Source organism: Aricia agestis, chromosome 5, assembly GCF_905147365.1.
Source record: "Aricia agestis chromosome 5, ilAriAges1.1, whole genome shotgun sequence".
Taxonomy (NCBI): Eukaryota; Metazoa; Arthropoda; class Insecta; order Lepidoptera; family Lycaenidae; genus Aricia; species Aricia agestis.
The window spans coordinates 21,563,000-21,588,697 of NC_056410.1; the positions used below are offsets into that span (position 1 = coordinate 21,563,000).

A 25,698-nucleotide genomic window follows, 5' to 3' on the forward strand; every position below is an offset into this window, starting at 1 on the left:
TACTTTAAGGTGTGTATGTGTCTCTTATAAATTATAATATAGTTTACTGTGAAAGTAGCAGCGCTAAAAGAGCAAATTTTTGTGTGTGATTTGTATGGGCAAGCGCCCCCGCGTCATGAAGTTTTCCATACAAAGGTGAAAAAAAATCGGCCAAGTGCGAGTTGGGCTTGCGCACGAAGGGTTCCGTACCGTTATAGTACAAAAATAGGCCTAAAATTTTATTTTTTGTATGGAAGCTCCCCTACATTTTTAATATTATTATTAATTATTAAAGGTAAGACATATCGAGCAAAAAAGGCGAAAAAAATCACGTTTGTTGTATGGAAGCCCCCTTTAAATATTAATTTTATTTTGTTTTTAGTATTTGTTGTTAAAACGGCAACAGATATACACAATCTGTGAAAATTTCAGAAGTTCTAACGGTATATAACGGTTCTTGAGATACAGCCTGGAGACAGACAGACAGACAGACAAACAGACAACGAAGTCTTAGTAATAGGGTCCCGTTTTTACCCTTTGGGTACGGAACCCTAAAAAGTTACTCTTTAAGCGCTGCTACTTTTAGAGCGTACTCTATATAATTATAGGGGATCCATACACACCCTGTATTATCACTTAGTTTTGTAACAGTCTGTATAAACTACATAGAAAGAATATTAAAAAGGTTTAAAAAATTAAATTAAGAAATTAAAAAAAAACCCCGCCTTAAAACTTTAAAACCGGCCAAATGCGAGTTGGACCCGCCCATGAAAGGTTTATTAAGTTAAGCAATAAGGTTTATTTTTATGATATTAAAAAGTTTTAGATTTATTTTTATATTTCAGTTGATTTAATGAAAGTTAAAAAATTAAATAATGTTTACCATTTATAACGTAAAAAAACTACTTGTTAGATCTCGTTCAAACCAACTTTCGTTGGAAGTTTTTATAGTAATGTACATCATATTATATTTTTTTTAGATTTATCATGCCCCTACTTTAGAAGTTAGAGTGGGGGGGGACACACATTTTACCACTTTGGAAGAGTCTATCTCTTCCAAAGTGGTAAAATGTGATGAGTGGTAAAATGCGAGGAAATGATTTTGGAAGACCTCTAAGGGGGATATTAGATCCATACTAATATTATAAATGCGAAAGTATCTCTGTCTGTCTGTCTGTCTGTCTTGCTTTCACGCCAAAACTACTGAACCGATTGCAATGAAATTTTGTATACAGTTATTCTAGAGTCTGAGAAAGGACATAGGCTACATTTTGATGTGGGAAAATATCTTATTTCCATGAAAATATCGATGAAAATGAATTCGCATTGCGCGTGGCCAGCGCTCATCCCGGGGGTCCTGGGTTCGAGTCCCGCAGGCGGAACAAAAAATTTTCAATGTTCCTGGGTCTTGGATGTGTATTAAAATAAAATTTCAAAAATCTTAAACATATTTTATGTATAATATTACTAGCTGTTGCCCGCGACTTCGTCCGCGTGGACTTCAGTTTATAGCGCGCGATGTCAACAAAATTGGTGTCAAAAGCTTTTATAAAAAAACCCTGGTACCCCTTAAATCAATAGAGCTGTGCAGTGTGCACACAATAAGTATTTCATTTTTTTATATTAAACTTTATATTTTATGCCAAATTTTAAAGCTTATTTAGCCCTCCAATTACACAACTTTACCCATAAACTATTTATCATTGATAGATTTAAGGTTACGTCACTGCACAGATAAAGTACTGAGTTATTTAATACCGTAGAATAGATATAACAATCGAAAAAAATCGAAACTTAAATGTAAGATGATACCACGTCTTATAGGAAGACTTTTGAGCAAGCGTCAGCGCGATGTAGAAGACGCACGGCGCCATCTATTATGAATTGTTGGAACTAACTTAATTTGAACAAATTTACGCATTTTCACCCCCTTACAACCCTTTTTTCCAGTAAAAAAGTAGCCTATGTCCTTTCTCAGGCTTTAGACTATCTGTATACAAAATTTCATTACAATCGGTTCGGTAGTTTTGGCGTTTGGCGTGAAAGCGAGACTGACAGACAGACAGACAGACAGACAGAGATACTTTCGCATTTATAATATTAGTATAGATTATGTGCACACTGCACAGCTGTTTTTGGGTATTTTGATTAATTAAGGGCCGCGCTACACCGGAATGGCAGCGGCGAGGCGAGCACTTTCAGCGCTGCCATTCCGGTGTAGCGCGGCCCTAAGAGGGGTACCACTTACCAGGGTTTTAAAAAGTTTTTAAATTTGACACAAATTTTGTTGACACCGCGCGCTATAAACTAAAGTCCACGCGGACGAAGTCGCGGGCAACAGCTAGTTATCATATATATTGGATCCGAGATCATTGAGTCAATGATATTGGATAATGTAATATAGACATATGATTCATTTCTTCCTTGATCATAGATTTTTGACATTTGCTGAGAGATTGGATCCAATACGGTCATAGAAATTGGTGTTGCCAGTTATTTAATATAAAAAAGAGTTTTTAATTTCTTGTTCGTTAATATGTTTCAAATAATGTAATATATACTTGGATAATCTTGCTGAAATAACAAAAAACAAGCCATATTAAAAATGAAGAACGAAATGACGAGCCCTGACGTCAATACCTGTCAGCGTTAGCGCTCTCCATTGGCTATTGAAACCACATATGACGTAAAATAGGATCAATGAAATATGATAATGTAATATGCAGATATGATCAAATGATCATATATATTGGATCCTATATATGATCATAGAAATGATCATATAAGTATAAATGATAATGTAATACCCCCCTAAGTCTTAGATGAATGATTGGTCTCGCGCGTGCGCTACGACCGCGCGCGCGAGACCAATCATTTATCTAAGTGTTAAGTTTATATAATTTTTATGTATGTTAGTCATTAAAGTATATATTGTATGGGCAGGTACGTAGCCTGATTTAAATAAATAAAATGTTCTGTGAACTCAAACATGTACATTAGCGGTCCACCGACACACCGTGACAACAATTATGGACTAAAATATTACCTTTACACTTAGGAACTATTTAAACTTAAGGTCAGTAAATATTTTTTCATCACTTTTTAAAGTTTTTTGGCGGGCTTTTTTTTAATTTCTTAATTTTATGCTTTTTCAACTTTTTAACCCCGCGACAAAAAAGAGGGGTGTTATAAGTTTGACGTGTCTGTTAATATTTTTTACGTTTTCCGATGGTAGTCGGGACTCGGGATAATCACAAATTGAGGGCCGGATAATGGAGTTTATTCTGTATTATAATAGGTACATACCACAAGAATACGGTCCTGACGCCTCTGTCGTATGTGTACTCTCGGTGGGTGGGTGAGGGCCCAACCGGTCTGAGGTCTCGGGAGTCGCCCCTCCCCCCGCGCCGCGCCCCGCTCCCGCCCCCGCCCGCGCCCGCAGACGAGCCGGCGCGCCGCGGCGGCGCCTCCGCTCCCGAGATCAATGCTCAAGTCCCGATCAGCCCGCGAGACGACGCATTACGGCCCAAACTTCCGACTCCTCCAGCCGTGCGCGTCGCACGACCCCTGCAGCTGTTGTTGTCGCCACACGAAAAACGAATCGACCGCGATTCACTTTGAGTGACCTACATAAATACCTCCGAATATTTTCCACTCGCATTACATAAGTAGGAGGTAGCGAATGTTTCGTTCGGGGAAAGTAGTTTAATCTAAAATCTAGTGACCGACCGAACTTTCGGTTTCGGTTTCGGCCAGTTTCGGCCAAAAAATCTAGTTTCGGTTTCGGCCAAAATACAGCCGAAACTTTCGGCCCCGCCCAAACTCATGCGTCGTTCGGTGAACTTCGCAGTTAACTCGTGCTTGCTTAGCAAGCAAGCACGAGTTAACTGCGAAGTTAACTAGTAGAACTGCGAACTGCGAACTGAGCCGGGGCCTCGCGCTAGCGAGTTCGCCACCATTTATTTAATCATGTTTTAAGATTATATGTTCCAGATTATTCCCAAATCAAAAATTTGCACTTAGTTTTATTTTCATTAAATTGTATATTAAACTTATTTTATCGAAATTATATTATTGAATTTTATTTTATTTCTATGACAAACGCAGGCTTATTTAATATACACTAGAGATCGCCCAATGGTCGAAATTCGACCTCAGATAAAAAAAGTAAATTATAAGTTTCAAATTACAACGCTTTTCTATTGATATTTTATTGCTAAAATTGACTTTGTTATTTTTTTAGACATAATTCCTGCGATAGTATCAGATTAATAAAGTCATATGATGACAGAATGGCCGCGTAATAATTGTCTAACAGTATTTAAGATTCAATAAAATAAAATAAAATCTATTTTCAATTTGACAACAGACTTCAACTATAAATTTTGACAATTCGTATATATAGGCTTGTCCTTAGTGTGTGTAGTGTTTTATTTGTTAAAAAATTTTATGATAAAAGCATAATTTCAAAATAATATTAGCTCGATGCACTCCTTCACTATATAAACTATAACTGTGCGAAATATCATGCACCTACATTTACCCATTTTTCGTAAAAAGGGTTACAAAGTTTTTCGCTCACGTACTAATATTATGATAACTATTGGTAAATTACGTGCTATTTTAACAATGTTTCCCAAACAAGCAATTTAGTCAATGCTATTATAAATTGATTAAATTGTGTGTGAACTTTATTCACTTAAGAATTTTGTTTGACTGTGAGATTATAGGATATATTAGGATACATCTTGCGAGATTTATCTAGTAAATCGTCTCGCTTCACTCTTTTCCTTTTACCACGCGTTTTATTGAAATATTTAAAATCAACATTTAACTATGGACACGCAATCTCTTAGACCGTTCCTACCCTGCTAGAATCTTATCTAGCCCACTTCCCCGTAAGCTTCACTTTTGCGGCCCTCAGTATATTTTTCAGGTTTAGTGGCAAAACACTTTCTGGAGCAAAAAAGAAATGTGATGACAACTGCAAGTTTGCTTAGTAATTTCGTTTTAAACTTCGACCATGGTCGTGTCCATGTTTCCCATAAAAATAATATACTGCAATTTATTGTGTTTTCAGTAAGTACGTCGTTAGTGTCTAAGGGAGGATTTCACCAATCACACAACTTAGTTTTATAAAACTTAGTTATCATTGAATGCGTTCTAACGGGGATGTAAATCTTGTTTTGTTTCAATTAATAAATCTAAGCTTATGTGACGTCACGCGATGATTTTACATTGTTTTATCATTTTGGAGTCTAGTTATGTTATTTTATGAACAAAAAAGCAAGAAAAGATACAGAAACTACCCAAACGCATCATTTTTTCGTCTATGAATTTCGATTTACCATGACGCTACACTGACAGGACTTTAACGGCTGTTATGAAGTTTAACTGTACAATATTGGACGTTCTGAAGATAAAACTCGGATTACGGAAACGTTATAGTGAAATGCAATTTTGTGCTATAAACGCGTTTATACGTTTAGAACCGGTTTAGTGTGCGCTAAGCGCGTTCAATTTCTTTGGTGAAATCGCACCTACTTAGAATCGTATAAAAACGGAATATAGTACAAAAAAGTTTCTAGGGAACATATTCAAGTCTAAGATTAATAATATTTATATTAAGAAATGTCGCAAAAAGGAAAGAAATCAATGTGGTACTTTTTCTTTAGTTATAAAAGTTAATAAATTTCAGGAAATAATCGTAATTTTGAATGTTTTACCAAGTTTCGGTTTCGGTTTCGGCCGAAACTGAGAGAAGGCCGAAAGTTCGGTTTCGGTTTCGGCTGAAAAATCAGTTTCGGTCGGACACTACTAAAATCCAAACGTAATATATTATGTAAGTACTAAGATAATATCGATAACTCACTTTATAGTTTATTTTAATGATGCGTAATTTCTAAACATTTAATAGGGAGGAATGAGGATGCTTCTAAAATATAACTCGTTACTAGATGATGATGGTGAACTGCGTACCACTTTCCTTCTTATACAAACCTTCCCTGGACTTATATTACTGGAATATTTCAATTTTCAACACTACAATAATTAGTTAAATTACCCAAATCGGTTCAGCAGGAGGCGCATTGTAATATTTTTTAATAAAATAAAAGAATTGGATAAAACGTGGATCGGAACGACTTTAAAAAATCGGCCAAGTGCGAGTCGGACTCACGCACAAAGGGTTCCGTACCGGTATAGAGCGAAAGTAGTCAGAAAATGTGTTTCTTGTATGGAAGCCCCCCTTAAATATTTAATTTATTTTGTTTTTAGTATTTGTTGTCATAGCGACAACAGATATATACTTACACAATCTGTGAAAAATTCAGAAATCTAGCTATAGCCGTTCTTGAATCTTGATATAGAGCCTGGAGACAGACAGACGGACAGACAGACATCGACATTAAATATTCACTATTCTATTCACTTTGGAACCGTAAAAATGTTTGCATTATTTAAATGTTTTTTTTTTGACATACAAGTAGTTACTAGTTCAGTAGCGGCATTAGGGGGGCGACGCTGGGCGACCGTCCAGGGCGCCAGATAAAAAGGGTCCTGAAGGCAAACAAAAGGGGCGCCAATTTTTTTCAGCACTACCAGCACCCTGGAAAGAAATCTCGCCCAGGGTACTTCCCAGTATTCTACTACTTACATAAAAACAGTTATTTACCGATATAATGACCATTTTTGGGTGAAAATTATATTTTACAGATTCTTTATAATTATAGTCTCTACAAAATCTAGACTACAGATCTACGGTATGTTTTGTGACACCTAAACACACTGAATAATATCGCATGCAAAACAAACCAAACATAATGCATAATAATATCTATCATGTCCCAGCCGAGACGTCTGAGTTATCCCAGGACATTTAGAGTCGGAGCGGGTGGAAATAAAATAACGAGAGTCACAGTAGTCGCACACGACGGGTATAACATCTCACATCCCGCTCTGGCCCACCACCTCCGTCACCACCTGCTAGCGAGTCGACCGTTTCAAACCGGACTCCCGTCTCTCACGTCGCGAATAAATGCAAGCGAGCCGGAGGGGAGACGTCACACGTCACCACGATTTATTGGGAACGTATAAATAAATACATAACATTATATACATAGTACGGTGTCGTCGGAGCGGCTAGAGGTTGGAGATGAAGTGCCACTTGTCGACGGTGGGCGGGACGGGCGCAGCGGCGGCAGCGGCGGGCGCGCCGGCCAGCACCGCCCCCGCCTCCCCGCGTCCAACCTGCCCCGGGCTGCCCGCCACCGACACGTTCATCCTGCAACACCACGCACCCCCGTCAGCACAGCCTCCGTCGACCGGATGGAGTACCTCACTTAGAGACCGTAATAAGTTATTTGACATTACACTACAATGTACGGAGTAATAATAAAAGGTATGCTTAAATCCACATCGAACGGTGGGTAGTGTGATGCCATACCGCCAGAAAGTAACATTATAAACTGAGAACATTAGAAGGAAAATAGAGGTAATCGAAACTCACTTATTAATGTCCGCCGCCTCCGCTTCGCCCGACACCAGCGCCTTCCAGAACTCGTGCACCTGCCGAGGGACATATTGATCAGTACGCGCTTACAGGGGAGGACAGCGCGACGGCGAGACGAGCCGCGAGCCCCGGCGCGAGCGACGTGACCTACCTCATCGACGACCTTGTGCGCGAAGGCGGCGTCCTTGGCCTCGCCATCGAAGGCGAAGCGGTTGACGGGCTTGCCGTCAGGCACCTTGTAGAGGCGGAACCACTCGACGGTGGCGCGCAGCAGGCCGGGGAAGAGCGCCTCGACGTCGGCGACGTCGTGCAGGCGGTCGGCGGCGGGGTCACGCGTGTCCACCGCGATCAGCTTCCAGTCCGTTTCGCCCTCGTCGATGAGCGCGAGCGTGCCGAGGATCTTCACGGTGAGCACGTCGCCGCGCGCCGCCACGCGCTGCCCGATCTCGATCACGTCGATGGGGTCGTTGTCGCCGCGCGCGCCCGTGCCGGGGTCCGTGTGCCGCGGGTCCTCCCACGTCTGCGGCAGCGCGCCGTAGTTCCAGATGTAGCCGTGGTGCGGGAACACGTTGCCGACGAAGCGCAGCGCGCCCTTCTTGACGTCCTGCTTGATGGGGTTGAGCGGCTCGCCGAGGCTGATCTCCATCTTGGCGTTGGTCCAGCGCGGCACCTCCACCACCATGTGCGCGAGCCGCCGCGCGCGGTCCGCCCACAGTGGGATGTCGTGCATCGGCGAGATCGGCCCGGTGGCGTCCTCTGATAACATTCAGTGAGATCGTTAAGAGTCTGTCATACGTCATCAATCAATCGTCAATTGTTTGGAATTTGGAATTTGGGCTCTCTTATATCAACTCCTCGCATTTAACTTAACGAAACAGATGTCAAACGTCACTCTGTTATCTTGGACTGATTTTAGAAAATAAATTCACATTCTTAGAACATATTATACAAACAGGTGAGAAAGCAAAAAGAAATTTCTATAGTTTTACTAAAATATCGACGTCTACAGGGGGTCTCTCGTTCAAAACGTTAAAAATTGTATAAACAGCCACGTACTTAGGTAGAATATGCTACGGCTCACCGGTCGGGGCAAATAGGGGCAGCCCGGCATAAACTTTTACAAAGCCAAAGTCTCGCATTATATTCCTAAGTAAGGCATATAGAGCGGTCAGTACTGAAGCACTTCCTGTCCTTTCGGGTGTTTTGCCTGTAAACTTAGAAATACAGCGCCGAGCTGCTCTATATTATTACAAAAATATAAAAAATTACGACCCCAGATTTCTTAAGCATGAGAGACAGAAATAAAGTGAATAGACTATTTGAACCACTAGACGTTACACTACAAAATCTTACATCCGAGTGGCAGGATCGGTAGGATAACTCGATCAAAGGTCGCCACCTGTATCTACAATTTCTTTCCTTCGGTTCGTGAACGACTAGCTATGCATTGGATAGAAATAGACCACTACGTTGCACAATTCCTAGCTGGTCACGGCAATCCCACCAAAAACATTTTCATGTAAATATGTTGCCAAGATGAGAACATCTAAATATTATAGTTCGTCGTGTCAAAAAGTAGTGAGATCTCATGTAGAGCCAAGTTTCTAACCTTACATACTCAGCCCTAAATCTAAAAACCATAATTTTACACTAAAGCGCGGCAAAATATTTGATAATAATATAAAGTGTCAGCCCCACGAGAAGAATCTAAAAAACTCTACACATTAGTCAAAATCGGTGGCTTGGCCATCTTGTTATTTGTCAGGGCTTTGAACTTAATATACCGTGAGATCTTATGTAGAGCCAAGTTTCTAACCTTACATACTCAGCCCTAAATCTAAAAACCATAATTTTACACTAAAGCGCGGCAAAATATTTGATAATAATATAAAGTGTCAGCCCCACGAGAAGAATCTAAAAAACTCTACACATTAGTCAAAATCGGTGGCTTGGCCATCTTGTTATTTGTCAGGGCTTTGAACTTAATATACCGTGAGATCTTATGTAGAGCCAAGTTTCTAACCTTACATACTCAGCCCTAAATCTAAAAACCTTAATTTTACACTAAAGCGCGGCAAAATATTTGATAATAAATAACGTGTCAGCCGCACGAGAAAATCTAAAACTCTACACATTAGTCAAAATCGGTGGCTTGGCCATTTTGTTATTCGTCAGGGCTTTGAACTTAATATACCGTAACCAATAGAAACTTTAGAAACTTGGCTCTACATATTGAGATCTCACTATTTTTTGACACGACGAACTATAAAATAAATAAAATAAAATATCTTTTTATTCAAAATGGGTATCATGATACACTTTTTGAAAGTCGAACGAAGAAACTACGTTGCCTACCACCGGTTCGGGAACTACCCCGCCGAGAAGAACCGGCGTAAGAAACTCGCACGGGGCCATCTTTTGCAAAAAAAATGGAAAATTACAATGTTATGGCTTACAGCTATGTAACAAAATTAAAAGAAAAGTAACCTGCATGGAGCCACACTATTCCCAAGGTGTGCTGTCCTCGAAGAAATCATTGACTTTATTTATTTATTTATTTATTTATTAAAGTTAATTAAAACTATTACTAGGCTTCATTGTCTGTCCGCTATCCGTCTGTCTTTCTGTCTGTCTGTCTGTCTGTCTGTCTGTCTGTCTATCTGTCTATCTGTCTATCTGTCTCTTTAATGTATCTCATGCATCTAGCAACGGCCGTCGCGACTTACCGACTATCATATAAATTATAAACTTTCACCTTATTGTTAAGTTTCCGTACCCAAGGGGTAAAAACGGGACCCTATTACTGAGACTTCGATGTCTGTCCGCTGTCCGTCTGTCTGTCTGTCTGTCTGTCTGTCTGTCTGTCTGTCTGTCTGTCTGTCTGTCTGTCTGTCTGTCTATCTGTCTATCTGTCTATCTGTTTATCTGTCTATCTGACTATTTGTCTATCTATCTGTCTCTAGGATGTATCTCAAGAACGGTAGAAGCTAGAGAGTTGAAATTTTCATCAATTATGTATTTCTGTTGCCGCTATAGCAATAAATACTATAGTATTTATAAATTTAATATTTCGGGGGGGCTTTCATACAACAAACGTGATTTTTTGCTATTTTTTCCTTTTGATAATCTACATCGCGATATAGCTTGAACCGAACAGTTTCATATAGTTGTTAATGCACTCTAATCGACAAGAAATAACGTAAAGACAACAACAACCTACCTAAAAATAATTTGAAAATAATAAAATAACAAAGTTATTACTAATATTATGAAATATTTATTTTTGTTACTACAAAAAGGAAAACTATAATAAGTAGGCACTTAACTAAAGATGTACAATCTGAGCCTCCTCGTATACCGTGGTTTTTAGATTTCTGTATAAATAGATTAAGATTGATTACTAGTTTCAGAATGCGTTCAGGACACCTTCCATTGAATTCCTTTGGGTATTTAATGCGTAAGACAGATTCTCCTAATTGCGAAATATGTCACTAAGTTGAAGACTTACATCACATACTAATGGAATGTGTCCGATACGCCACTGAAAGAAACATACTTGTATCAAAATTTGGCTTGAATTTACAAGATATGGCTGCTTTTCACGGTTTACTGTCCGAGCCAAAATCAGTTGCTGCAAGTATGTTGTTTGCATTGTATAGCCAACGTAGATAGTAATGTATATTGTATAGGATACGATGGGACTGACATATTCACACTGTGAAAAAAGTCCCTTAAATAAAATAGAATAAAAAAAATAATAATAAGATGAACGTCTTCAGAGGAATCAGTGTCATTTACTTGTTCAGTTTGTGAAGAATAAATTTCTTTAGTTCTAATTTTTGTAATACGGTATTTGGTATTATGTTGTTCTTAGATGAATGATTGGTCTCGCGCTCGCGCTACGACTAGATACCGTCGGAGTACTTGAAAAATGCGGCAACGAATAATACGCCTCATCGGGCGTAACCGCGCCAGTCGCAGCGCAAGCTTCGGGTGAGGTAGATGTGTCGATAATTTTCGAAATTTTAAGTTACGTCCGTAGCAAAATGCCAATTTGCGTAGTGAGACTATGCAATAATAACACTACAAGAAACAAGAAAGGTACTGGCATCACATACCATCAGTAAATATTATATAAATCGTCATAAACACAGAAAAATAATATAAACCTGAAAATTCGGATCGGAGTACCGCTTGATGTTCAGTTTTGCCAATTACCATAAACTAAAAATTCCCAATTTTTTCTGAGATTGTGATTTTTATTTATTTATTTATTTATTATATCTTATTTTTTTATATATACATAGTGGGTGAGTTGATGAGCGCATTTAAATCTCTAGCTAGGGTAGCTGGTTCGAATCCCGCCAACGGAACAAAAAGTTTTCAAAGTTCCTGGATCATGAATGTGTATTAATAAATATAAATTATGAGTACCATATTATAATAAAAATCTTAAATACAGTTTATATTTTATGTAAGTACACAATATAGTAACAAATGAGAAAACAAATTTAACATTTGCTTCTTTATGACTCATTTTTAACTTTCGTTAAACTTCCTACGATTGTTTTTGTATTGTTTTCTCATCAATATTGTACCCATTATATTTCGTTGACCTAAACAACGTTGTTATTTTATCGCATTCTTTTCGAATGGACTTTATTCCAATGGTAAAGTTTATCTGGTGATTGAAAAATCAGCACTTACTATACAATAATAATAAATTACAAGACCACAGCAACTAATTTTCCCCATTAATTGGGCACCAGTCACGTATCTGGCAACCCGATTATCTACGCACACAACAATATTTGTGCATTGTTTTACACACACTACAATATTGAGGTGCCGCATTCGGGAATCTGTGTTTTCTATACAGCGCGGTATCTAGTCGAGCGCGCGCGCGAGACCAATCATTTATCTAAGATGTTGTTATTACAGTATTTGCCTTCGCGTGCTAACCCTGCACGAAAGAAAGGCGATCAAACTTCATCCGATTTCTCTGTTAAGTCTTGACAACATTCATCATGTTAAATAATCGCTCTATATCAGCGTTAGAATGCGGCAAAACGAATAAAGATAATAATATAAAATTTAAGTTTCCAGTGTGCGACTTCAAGGGTTAGAAACATAATTTAAAAAAAAAACTAGTGGTTTAGCGTCGAAGCTACCACTAACTTAAATAATCTAATCCACTAAGAAATCTACTAGCCACTTTTTAGTGGCTAGTAGATTTTAAAGTAAATTTTAAACTTAGTGGTTTTCCACTAAGTTGGCAACACTGCGGCCGGCAATTATTGTGGAGGTGACATTGTCGTATATTGCAGCTTTTGCATCCTCGAGTCTCACTTCTAACAGCTTTTGATTTTTTCGCTGATAGGCCTGCATGATCTTATTGCAGGTCAAGAGCTTTATGGTCTTTTTGCTCTTATTATCGCCTGGAACTCGAGGAAGGCATTTATTATATGATCTTCGGGGTTCTGGGCCAGTCTGTGTTTTGGCGGGAGCACTTGCCCGAAATCGGCTCTATATCTTTTGTTTTGATTTACTGGTTTTTGTGTAGATGGTTCCCTCAAGAAAGCCTCCATTGCTGAAGCCTGTCGGTTCGTTTGTGATGAAGCCTTGATTGGCTTCATCTTGGCTGTTTGGCTGCATTGGGTTTTTTTCACGATGAAGTACTTTTTTGATGGAGCCCACAAACGCTTTTAATTTTTTTTTATGAAACGATGGCAAACGAGCAAACGGGTCACCTGATGGAAAGCAACATCCGTCGCCCATGGACACTCGCAGCATCAGAAGAGCTGCGAGTGCGTTGCCGGCCTTTTAAGAGGGAATAGGGTAAAAGGGGAGGGTAGGGAAGGGAAGGGAATAGGGGAAGGTAGGGAAGGGAATAGGGGTTTGGGCCTCCGGTAAACTCACTCACTCGGCGAAAGACAGCGCAAGCGCTGTTTCACGCCGGTTTTCTGAGCCGGCCCATTCGTGCCGAAGCATGGCTTTCCCAGGTAAAAATTCAATTTGGCCATTGAATTTTTCAATTTCTTAATTTTATTTTTGTCCCTCTTTTTCTCATCTTCTTTTTGTTCTCCCGTGCTGCTTGGAGTCGTTCACTTGCGGAGGATGAGCTCACCTCGTCACTGGGTTGGGACGCTGTTGGCTGATCGTCATGATTCCTTTTGAGGAAGCTTAGGTCATGCTCTCTGTTCTCGTAGACGATTACCTCATGATGTTCTGAGGCTTTTACTATTCCATAGTAATTTGCAGCCCTGCCTTTGTCCTGTCCCAGTGACATGGCGTCTACGCTGATTATGCGTGGGGTGGTACTGTGTCTTGTCGTTCAAAGGCTGTTTGCGCGTCCCATTCAAATACTATTATCGTTTTGGTGCCCGATTGCAGTATTTTGTAGGGTTGGCCAGCGAAGTTAGATGTTGGAAGAGCTAGATATTTGCTCATTTTCATGTTCGTCTTTGATGTACTCCCGTTTAGGATTGCTGCTAGTCCCGGTGATATGTTGACGTGGAGTGTAAAGACGGCTGTATGTTATACCTAATGTTTCCGTTGGATTTGACATGAAGAGAGGGATCGGCCTTAATTTAATTTTCGGTTCCCCGTTTTGTCCGCGGGCTAGTAATTGTTGGGTTTGTGTTAGGGTCGGCTGTGTTACAATTGTGGTTGAAACTGCCTGTTGTATTTCTGCGTGCGCCTGTGATTGTGTTGGCGCGTGTATTTCTCTTTGCATATGGGTTGATGTGAAGTGTGTCTGTATGGACGTTGGGGTTTGTGCTCGTGTGCGTTGTGTTGATGTATGTGTTATTACGCGCCTTGGTGTATAGTATAATTTGTTGTGGCCTGTGTATAACGTTGAGCCATTTGCTGCGGCTGCACTGGAGACGACTTTGCTAATGAATACTATCAACGGTTCTCTGGTCGCTTTTTTCTTCATGATGGTAGGGAGGGTTGCCTCACTTTGCTCCATTTCTAGTTGTATTTGTAAGTCAGATCTGTGACTGCCAAACCTTGGGCATTCAATTAGCAGTTAGGAATATTGTCTCGTCCTTTGCGGGGTCAAAAATGCAGGAGGGATTGTCTTTAAGGTGGAAACGATACAAGTATGCTGCGAATCCTCCATGACCGGTCATAGCTTGCACGTGTGTAGGCGTTATTGTAACGTGCCTTAGTATTTCCCACGCCTTTTGAACAGTGGGGAAAAAAACTTTTGTGACCGATCCGGTCGAGGAGGATTGGTATCTCTCCTGCCACTTAACAGTTGTTCCCTCCCTTGTTTTTCTCCGTATATAGGACACTAGCTGTAGCTTCGTCCGCGTGGACTTCAGTTTATAGCGCGCGATGTCAACAAAATTGTTGTCAAAAGCTTTTATAAAAAAACCTGGTACCCCTTAAATCAAAACAGCTGTGCAGTGTGCACACGATAAGTATTTCATTTTTTATATTAAACTTTATATTTTATGCCAAATTTTAAAGCTTATTTAGCCCCTCAATTACACAACTTTACCCATAAACTATTTATCATTGATAGGTTTAAGATTACGTACAACCTGCCCCCAAATATTTATATACGGATGGGAGTAAAATAAAAAGGGGAAAACCGGAGCTGCTCTAACGTGGTGGAATAACGGCCGGGAAACCAGACACTCCACTTTCCGCCTACAACCGCACAATACGGTCTTCCAATCTGAAATCTATGCGCTCTTTAGAACGATCCAATTGGCAAGGACATCCAAGGAAAGCTTAATTAACATCATGAGCGACTCCAGATCGTCACTAAACATGCTGAGAAATCCTTTGGTGAATGGTGACACACCCACTTGCGATCGAAATGAAGAAAGACCTAAAAGCTATAACAGAGGAAGGCAGAAAAGTGCGGCTATTCTGGCTAAAAGCTCACGTGGGTACCCCAGGAAATAAAAGAGCGGATGAACTGGCAAAAAAGGCTGCACTTACCATACACACGGCCTCAGATTACAACAGAGTGCCAATCCATACTAATATTATAAATGCGAAAGTATCTCTGTCTGTCTGTCTGTCTGTCTGTCTCGCTTTCACGCCAAAACTACTGAACCGATTGCAATGAAATTTTGTACACAGCTATTCTAGAGCCTGAGAAAGGACATAGGCTACTTTTTAACTGGAAAAAAGGGTAGTAAGGGGGTGAAAATGCGTAAATTTGTTCAAATTAAGTTAGTTCCAAAAATTCATAATAGAAGGCACCGTGCCGTCTCCTACATCGCGCTGAAGCTTACTCAAACGTCTTTCTATAAGAGGTGGTATCATGTCGCATTAGATTTGCGATTTTTTTTATTGTTATCTCTATTTACGTTATTAAATAATATTAGTATAGATTAATCTACTACTGGACAAAAATTTGGTCGGTATGAAATGACTTTGCAAAAAATAGCATCACCTCCCCTACTATTCGAGTACCGAAAAAGATAGGAGTAACTTATTTTCTCGGAAAAGTGTCCGTCCCCTGAGATAAAATATAAAATCGGAGTAAGGTAACGGAATTGCGGGCAGTTTAAAAAATCTATACTTAATATACATGTGAAAACAAAAATAAATACATACATGACATACAATTACATACACTTGAAATTTGGCACATTTGTTCAGAGTTTAGATCAGAGGTTCCCATACTTTTTTTTCTCATAGACCACTTTAAACATTTTGCTGGATCCGGTGTATATTGTTATATCGTTGTAAAATTAATTTAACATCAAAACTAACCATGATTATTATTTTAAAAACAGTCGCAATATAATCAAAATTGTAATTTCTACAATGGTAATCTTACATAATTTTAATGGGTGAATTGGCAGCAAATTGTATCAATATTTGGCTTGAGTTTAGTTACGTATAACTGTAAATCTCCTCGCTCTGTAACATTTAATCTACTAATATTATAGGTAATATTGTCCGCCTATATTCATAGGAGAAGTCAGGTCGGGTCACCTAAGTTTTATAGACCCCCGTTAACGACTCGTGGACCCCCATTTTTCTTCCACGCAAGCGTCCCTGTCAGGCTCCCGTGGACCCCTGGGGGTCCACCTGGACCACTTTGGGAATCAATGGTTTAGATGCTTTAAGTTGGTTAAAAATAAGCAAATGCATGTGAAAAGCACAATTCATGAGTTAGTGACTCATGAGTCATGAGTCATGGCCCAGGGCATGGGTGTGAAACAGCTGTCAATCAAATGACACTAGCTGCATTAAATTTATATTTCAGCCAAATGATATTACAAAATATGAGTTCTAAAGTAAAAAGTGTAAAAAAGCAATAACTATTGCATACTTTATACTTTTTCTTAAAGATTGTTCATGATGTATAATCATTAATCATAGTTTGTAATTAGTATAGTAATTGTTTTATTCTTATAGTAGTATAGAGGTCACAACTTACATTATTTAATTTGTTACACTCACATAATATTAAAATGTGCAGAATCCTGCACAGTCTGGTACGTGCCGAGCACTGTAATCCCTAGTCATAATACTACTAAATATTACTAGAACAATTTTTTATTGATATGAAATACTAATAGAACACTAATTTTATGTTATTATAGCCTTTATTCGATTTAAATTATGACATTAATTATTATTATTTAAACATGAATAAGAAAACTTTGCCACTCAACTGTCACTCTTTTCTGTGGCACTGCAATAATATAATATTGTCTCAAATATTAAGTTCTCCCGTCCTTGCTTCCAGGCTTGCATATAAATAAGTAAGTATGTGTTTGCACAATATGATTAAAATCAGTCCAGTATTTTATCAAGTCATCTGATTTGACAATACCTGTTGTGTATTTTTCTTAAGTAAGAATAATATTTTAATAAGATAAAATGATTTAATGAACAAAAAATATAAGATAGAATACAAAGATTTCTAAATGTCATTAAGAATGCTGACTTTGAGCACTGTATTAGCATATTTTAAATATTAACTTTCACAAATACAAATGCAAAATAATATTAACCGATTCGTTGTGATGTCTAAATTTGCTAACTTCTAGCTGTGGAGTTCAACAAAAATAATGTGACACTGTTCAGTGCCCAGAGCCAGATTAGATGGCACGCATCTGTGTCTTCAGCCATGCGGAAAAGAAAACAGTATTTTGACAATTTTTTACATGTTCAAAGCTACAATACTTTTAGTTTACATTCGAAATCTGACGTGACGTGGAAGGTCCGGCACACTGTTTTAGGTGATTAGGTAAGTGACTTTTTAAATACAGTTATGCTAAACCTTTTTAACTTATTTTGCATTTTGTAATGATTTGCTTGACTATGAGGTATTAAATTAGATCTAAAAATCTTATTTTGGTTTTAGTAAGTATTATACTATGTAAATTAAATATTGGCAAGTTTAATTAAATAGATATTTACAAAAAAATCCAAATTATTATTAATAGTGTCATTATTTATTTTTAAGAATTACGGCAAAAAAGAAAGTACATTCCCGAGACAGAAATTGAAACTCAATGCGACAGTGACGAAGTGATAGAACAGAATTCGCAAACGCAAATTCATTACAAAATAAACGCAACTTTTAAAAAAGGTTGGTGGGGGGGGGGGGGGGGGGGCTATTCTATAAAAAATTCTTACAATATCCAGAAACGAAGGCTACGAGATTAATAGATGTAAAAAATTAAGATACCTAATTTTATTCTGGGCAAAAACTTTCTTAAAGCTTAATTGAAGGAGTTATCATTGATTTTAAAATGAAACACATCCGTGCCTAATGCCACACGCGAAATAAGTGATGGCACTGAAACGTGCCATCGAATCGGTTAAGAAGTAACTGACAGTCTACTTACTGCTTCATGCTTAAATTGCTGCACTGATTCAGATTAAATTTAATATGGAGATACTGTACTGTTAATGCAAAGGGCAGTTTTGCTGTGACAAAATATGACATTCCCACGCAACGCAGTATAAATTTGTGACATAAAGAAAATTTCAGGATATATGTACATACATCAATATTAGACCGGTTCAAAAAAATCGACTATTTTTTTTTTCAAAACCCGCAGTGAAATATCTTCCTAGTAATGAAAAAAGAAGCCTGTGAAAACGGGAGCTCTTAATATCAATTTTGAAAGGTCGCTCATCATGAATTTCTATTTTACGTTTAAATAACATGGGAATTTTTTTTTTTTAAATTTGGAATTTTACAACTCATTTTCTAATTAACATGTCGGGATGAGCGATACATATTTTTGAAGGAAATTGAACGCTCTAAATAAATTGTCTCTTATGTTTTTTCTGTAAGTTCACTCCTTCAAAAGTTATTCGAGTTTAAAATCCAACATGTAATCAATTCAACGTTTTTTTCCTTAATTGTGATATAATAATAATACTTATCTTCAAAAAAAATTATTGTACACTTATTAATTGTATAGTTGATAGCTTTACGTTTAACACGATTATTTTCAGTTGATAAAATTTACGATTTTGATTCTAACTATCAGAACTATGAACAATGAAATGCTACTAACAACAATTGAATACCAATAATCCAACAATGACATTTTAATAAAAAGACGACACTTTAGGAATAATCTTTTTTTATTTATTGAAATGAAAGCATCAAATTTTAGAGTATCATGTTCTAAATACCTACATACATACCACAACCTCTCCATTTGTGGGCAGTTTACGTCCAATAAAATTTTCATTCATTTCACCAATCAAGTATACATTTTGTTCCATTATTTATAATAAAATGATACAATTATTAAAAAGTTAAATATTTTTAAATTATTATACATCAAAATCGTAATTATAACAAACAGCTAGGAACCAGAACAACAATTGAGCAACAGTACCGAAAAAGTAAGTTGATATTACAGCACATCTCTATTTCTAATTAAACTTTTTAATCGGGACTTAACGCGACTTATTTAAGTAGTAATGCTACTACGAGTACATACTTTTTCTCGACGTTTCGGCCGTGTTGCAACGGCCGTGGTCACGAGAGGACTGCAGGAGCGCGACGTCTTCGTTTGCACCGGGCGGTCGGTTCTACGACTACCCTCGAATTGTCCAATATTTGTGTTCCAATACACTGAAAGTCAGTAGGTTCACTGCGACACACAACACTAACTGTATCCGGGTTTACACTTATAGACAGAGGTGACACACGCGGTTTGCACTTATTGATCACTGGATTCCAGGCGGGCGACAATTTAAATCCGTCCTCACGATTGAAATTTTTGTACTTTTTAATTTCAATTGCTTCACGTATTACTCTCGTGTGGTAATGACGATCCGTAGAGAGGATTTTAGGGTCGTGTAGCTCCATCCAGTGATTAGTCCCCATATCAAGCAGATGTTCTGCTACCGCGGATTTATTTGTCTGGCGATTTTTCACTGCGGCTATGTGCTCTTTCACTCTTTCGCCAATAGTCCGTTTCGTTTGGCCAATGTACGAACTACCACAGCTACAATCTATTTTATAAACCCCAGGAGTTTGGAAAGGTAAGGAATCCTTTGGTGACCGAAGTACTTGTGATATTTTACGTAACGGAGTATACACAGTCTTAATGGAGTATTTCCTCAGCTCTGTTCCAATTTTGTCCGTTACGCCTTTGATGTATGGTAAAAATGCTGCTTGACGGTTCACCTCTGGATACCTCGTTTTCTCCTTCTGTCTTCTCAATCCCCTCGACACCTTATACCCGTTACGTCTAAGTACCTCCTGAACATGTGTTAGCTCCTTGGGTAAATGTTCAGGGTCACAAAGGTTATGAGCTCTGTTTGTTAATGATGATATAACAGATTGAAGATGCCGAGGATGATGATGAGAAGATGCGTGTAGATATCTGTCAGTGTGTGTAGGTTTTCTGTACACAGTGTGGGATAATGTACCATCCTCCTTCACTTTGATCTCCACATCCAAAAATGCGAGGCATCTGTTTTTCTCCATCTCGTAGGTGAACTTTATTTTTGGATGGATTGAGTTAAGGTAATTAACATACTGTTCTATTTCCTGTTTACCTCCATTAATAATGCAAAAAAACATCATCAACGTACCTCTTCCAAAGCTTCACAGTACATGGTCCAGTAGCTAAAGCTAGGTCTTCAAAGTGCTCCATCCAGATATTTGCAATTATCGGTGCCAGAGGGCTACCCATTGCAACGCCATCGATCTGGAGGTAGTACTGATCTCTGAAGAGAAGGTAATTACCGTCCAAACAGTGTTCAATGAGAACAATATATTCCTTAGGCAACTCATGGTCACACAGCTTGTTTTTAATCACCTCGATGCAATCCTTGAGTGGAACGTTGGTAAAAAGTGACTCAACATCGAAACTCACCATGGTATCTCCGGGTTCCAACCTTATACTCTTCACTATGTCCCTGAAATGGACCGAATCCTTCACGAAAGACGGTGTTTTCCCAACTAATGGTCGCAGCACTCCAGCAACATGTTTAGCCAAGTTGTATGTCGGAGAGTCAATTTGACTCACAATGGGCCTCAGAGGAATGTTCCTTTTGTGAATTTTAGGCAGACCATATAGCTTAGGGGGTTGCACAGGTTTGGGTTTGTGTAGAAAATTGTACTCGTCCTCCGTGAAGACATCTTTGTTTTCGTGGATCAAAGTTCGAATGCGCCGAGTAACTCTGGCCGTTGGATTGTATGACACTGGCTTGTATACATTTGTGTCAGACAGCAAACTCCTTATTTTCTGCACATATTCTTCGGTACTCATAACTATAACATCTCTATTTCACCGGTAAAGAAGTGCACTACATTTCCTATAAACCACAGTTGGTCATTATTCCAAAATTTATGTACATACAATCCAAATTTTTTGTAAACTTCAAATAATGAATTAATTTCGGATTTTTTAAATTAAAAAGTCAACTATTTTTAATAGCAGAATCATAAAGATCTACTTTATCAACGACGTTAAACTTGATGATTCAATATTTTAAGCCAAATTTTTTTTTTCAATAATAATTATGAAATATTTAAGAAAAATTAAAAAAAAACGTTGAATTGATTACATGTTGGATTTTAAACTCGAATAACTTTTGAAGGAGTGAACTTACAGAAAAAACATAAGAGACAATTTATTTAGAGCGTTCAATTTCCTTCAAAAATATGTATCGCTCATCCTGACATGTTAATTCAAAAATGAGTTGTAAAATTCCAAATTAAAGAAAAAAAATCCCATGTTATTTCAACGTAAAATAGAAATTCACGATGAGCGACCTTTCAAAATTGATATTAAGAGCTCCCGTTTTCACAGGCTTCTTTTTTCATTACTAGGAAGATATGTCACTGCGGGTTTTGAAAAAAAAAAATAGTCGATTTTTTTGAACCGGTCTAATCAATATATTATATTTTCCTACCAGGAATACTGCATTTTAATTATTATGACAGCCAATGACCCAGATATTCTACCAAAAATAACCCTAAATTGATTTAACTACATTATATTTTAAACTATGTAAAATATAATATGTGGAAGAATGAAAGACCTAAAGAAGAGTAATAGATTAAGACCATTGTAACTTGATTCTGGAAAAAATTAAATTTCATTTTTTTTGATAAAAAAAATATTAGTATTAATCTATTGACGTTAATTTTCCATAATAAATAAGTGAAGTATTTCAAACTGAAAATGAAGTTTTATCTTTTTGAGCACTTAATAATGCTACATAAGTATGGTATTTATTTTTTTACTACACATCAAACATTTACAAGTGGCTAGCACTTTAATTGTACCTAGTTGGATTTGTAATCGAGTGATATCAGTGATCAAATATTATTATCAACAATCAGTTTATCATTTCCGCCATTCTCACACCACACCACCTGTCAGTTGCCACATCACACCTCATTATTGAATTTTTTACTATGTAGAAAGAGACTTTGAAAAAAAAAAAGAGTTGAAAAATAATATAAAGGTCAAATCTACGGCTAGCAAACTAGGAGTAAGTTAATACTTTGAAAGTGGAATGGTTTAGAAGCTGCTAAAGAATATCTACGAATTACTTTTGTAAGCATTTTATTTAAATACTTTAAATAAAGCATTTTAAATTAAAAAATTGTCAATACAATAATGATAATTTTTTGCTATTAGCACTGGTGATCGCTGATTAGAAATTGTCTTGAACTGTAACCTCTTTATAACTTTTATATAACAAATACAATCACTGATCAACATCTGCCTTCGCTGTGAGGACCTCACGTGTGAGCGACATGGGACCAGGAAGTTTCAATTAGTTTCAATAAAAAGTTTTAATGTAAACTGTACTTACTAAAAAAAACACGATATTCGGGCGAATACGGTGAACCTCTTTCTTCAGCTACATACATTTTGTTGTAACAACTTTGGAGTTTTGGTGACGAAAAAAAACGTTTTGTGCTTAGGTGGACCTTCGCGCTTAGTCTACACAGCTGTTTTGTAATTGACATTTTGGAACGGCGCACAACCCGCTATTCGGAAGATGACATTGACAAATGACAACTCACAACTGACAGACCATTGACATATTTTTTTATTCGTCCCGGTCGGAACAGGCAAAGGGAGCGTTGCCCATACAACCATTTCTATGTCAGACCATTGACAGCAAGAGGTAAAAGGAAATCTTAGAATGACAGATGAACCATAGATTAAAAATTACCTACTTTTTAATGAGGGATTCTCATTTATATTTTTTAATTTTATTTTTAACAATCTTAACTAGATGGCGTAAGGATAGACACTTCTAGATTTTTTATTGGTTCCTCACCGATCTGAAATTATCTGCAGGTTGGCATCACTGACTACATATTATGGGTTGTGTTTTCAAAAAATATCAGTGTACTGTCAAGTGTGACATAAATCAAAATATCTTAAACCTAAGCGATCATTGGCCTAAGCGATTAGGCCAGTATACTGGTAATAGTTTAGGAACACGCTGATATAATAAAAACTTGTCAAACTGAAAACTGACAACAGCTTACTGTTTGTTACTTTGAAACTTCTTCTACTTTTTATTGTTGGTATGGTTTTAATTATTATTTTTTCCCAAATTGTGTTATTTGGGTTTTCGATGTTCATTATTGGTAAAATATTGGCCATTAATTAATATGCGTTATCGTGCAAAAGTGCAGGTAAGATGTTGTCAAAACCAAAATTTATAATTCCTGTGAGCAGGGTTGCTAGATCAAAGACCGATCAAATCGCCACTTCGCGATAAAAAGATAGCCCAAAGTAGCCCAATAAAAAAGAAACACGGTAATTAAACGTAATGTCAATAAAACGTATGAATAATATTTATTATATGCTACTGTTCTATTACATTAGAGTTATGTATTTACATGTAATTTTATCAATATTTTAAGGAGACTTGCTTCGTGTTTAAATAAAAGCTTTTTCTCAAAAAGTTTTTTGTTTATAATTTATTATCTCTCATTCAGTTATTGGACTGCTCAATTATTTTTTTATTACTGGGCTGTGAGTAGTGTAGTAGTGTGATAATAAAGTATTACCGATAGTTGTCTACCCATACGCCATCTAGTTACTAAAATGGAAACTGTTTGACAATCAAATTAAAAAAATAAGAAAATGTCTCATTTGAAGTTTATTACCATAGATAAAGTATTATAGTATACAGTTCGACAAATTTTGGCTTTATTCACAGATTAAGGCTCCATAGATTAAGGATATAGGTAGATGGCTTCTTAGCTCGCCAGCGCGTGGCCATTTTATGCTTGTGTGCAATTGACATTGACCTTGACGTTGACCCAAAAGAATCAGTAGATCATATAGTCCGACAGTGCATCTGGGTGGGATGGCATCTCCACTCGCTTCCTTAAACTAACGAGGATAATAATTGAAGTACCAGTAATAACCCAATTTTATTGTGCGATATCACGTATTGACCGTCTAGGGTAAATATTGAACGTATATTTCTATATTTCTAGTAGAACTTGGCCTAGGAAACCATATTTCACCCTTATCATCAAATAAAAGCTTCTGATTCATAAATAAAGTCGATTTGAAAATATGATTTTATGAAAATACTAGCTGTCCCGGTGAACTTCATGTCACTTAAAAACCTTCCCTGGACTTCAAGGATTATTTTAAGACTAAAATTTGCAGAATCGGTTCAGCCGTTATCGAATTATAGCGTTACTAGCACAATTGTTAATCCATTTTTATATATATAGATGATTTGTACTGATGAAAACGCTTTTGCGGTATTTCCGGTTTGGATGTGACGTCATCAGACTCGTAATTTAATATCTTTTATTTATCGCGCTCGTTATATATAAGTTTATTTGTACATAAATAATAAGAATAAGCCTAGAAAGATTTGTAAAATATATTTTCTTGAATTATTCAAATAAAGCATCAGTTTTCTCCAAAAGTTTTCAACATTACAAATGATTTCTAATTTCTTATTTAATTCTTTTATAATTTTTGGGCACTTTTAGACTCGTACATTTAGGACATAAAAAATGTTCAAGAGTTTAAAATTCACACTATGGCGGACAGTGTTTTCGGCGCCATTTAAAAGGCATATTTTTCAGTCAACATTTTTATGGGTTTCTACTAAGTAAAATATTAGTTTTTTTGTGAAAATGAATGATTAAGAAGCGATTAGCATGAAGAAAAAAAAGTAGGTCAAGTAGCCTATTACGGCGCGAGAACTTTTTTAATTTATCGATGTTACATTTTAGTGTCACAACTTATGCTGGTGTTATTGTGGGTTACGGCTGCCCCGCACGATCCCATCGCAACATGCCATTAGCTTAGTCCACATTGTGCCTTTTTCTGTTCATCAAGGGCATGCCTTATAGCGCTGTCAACAGCGAACGTCCATGCCCGTGACGCGCGTCAAAATCCATCCGCGTTGAAAGAAAAGTGTCATAGCGCGCGCTACGATTTCAACGCGCGTTACGGGCATGCCTCACGTTCGCTGTTGACAGCGCTATTATAAGGCATACCCTTGATGAACAGAAAAAGGCACAATGTGGACAAAGCTAATCAGTCTTCAGATGCCACGAGATCCTTGTATAGTCCGACAAGCCTCTTTTGGTGCGTGACTTTTGATCTAATGTCGCTGTTTAAAGTGTCACATTTACGCCCCATGGCATGGCATGGCATGGCACTGTCATCCAAATGCCACAAGATTTCTTGACATTTAAATTGAAACGGAACAGAGAATTTTGTTTATATTGATAAGTT

At 37.5% G+C, this 25,698-nt stretch overlaps 1 protein-coding gene across 1 annotated transcript; it reads right to left on the reverse strand.

The window, feature by feature from the left end:
* Positions 1-6,892: 6,892 nt before the first annotated feature.
* LOC121726795 (inorganic pyrophosphatase) lies at positions 6,893-22,961 on the reverse strand. The gene is made up of 4 exons (XM_042114322.1): positions 22,781-22,961; positions 7,641-8,245; positions 7,487-7,545; positions 6,893-7,261 (listed from the first exon to the last, which is right to left on the reverse strand). Exons 1-4 carry the CDS (start codon positions 22,935-22,937, stop codon positions 7,120-7,122), a joined length of 963 nt encoding a protein of 320 aa, XP_041970256.1. The 5' UTR covers positions 22,938-22,961; the 3' UTR covers positions 6,893-7,119.
* Between the last annotated feature and the right edge of the window lie 2,737 nt (positions 22,962-25,698).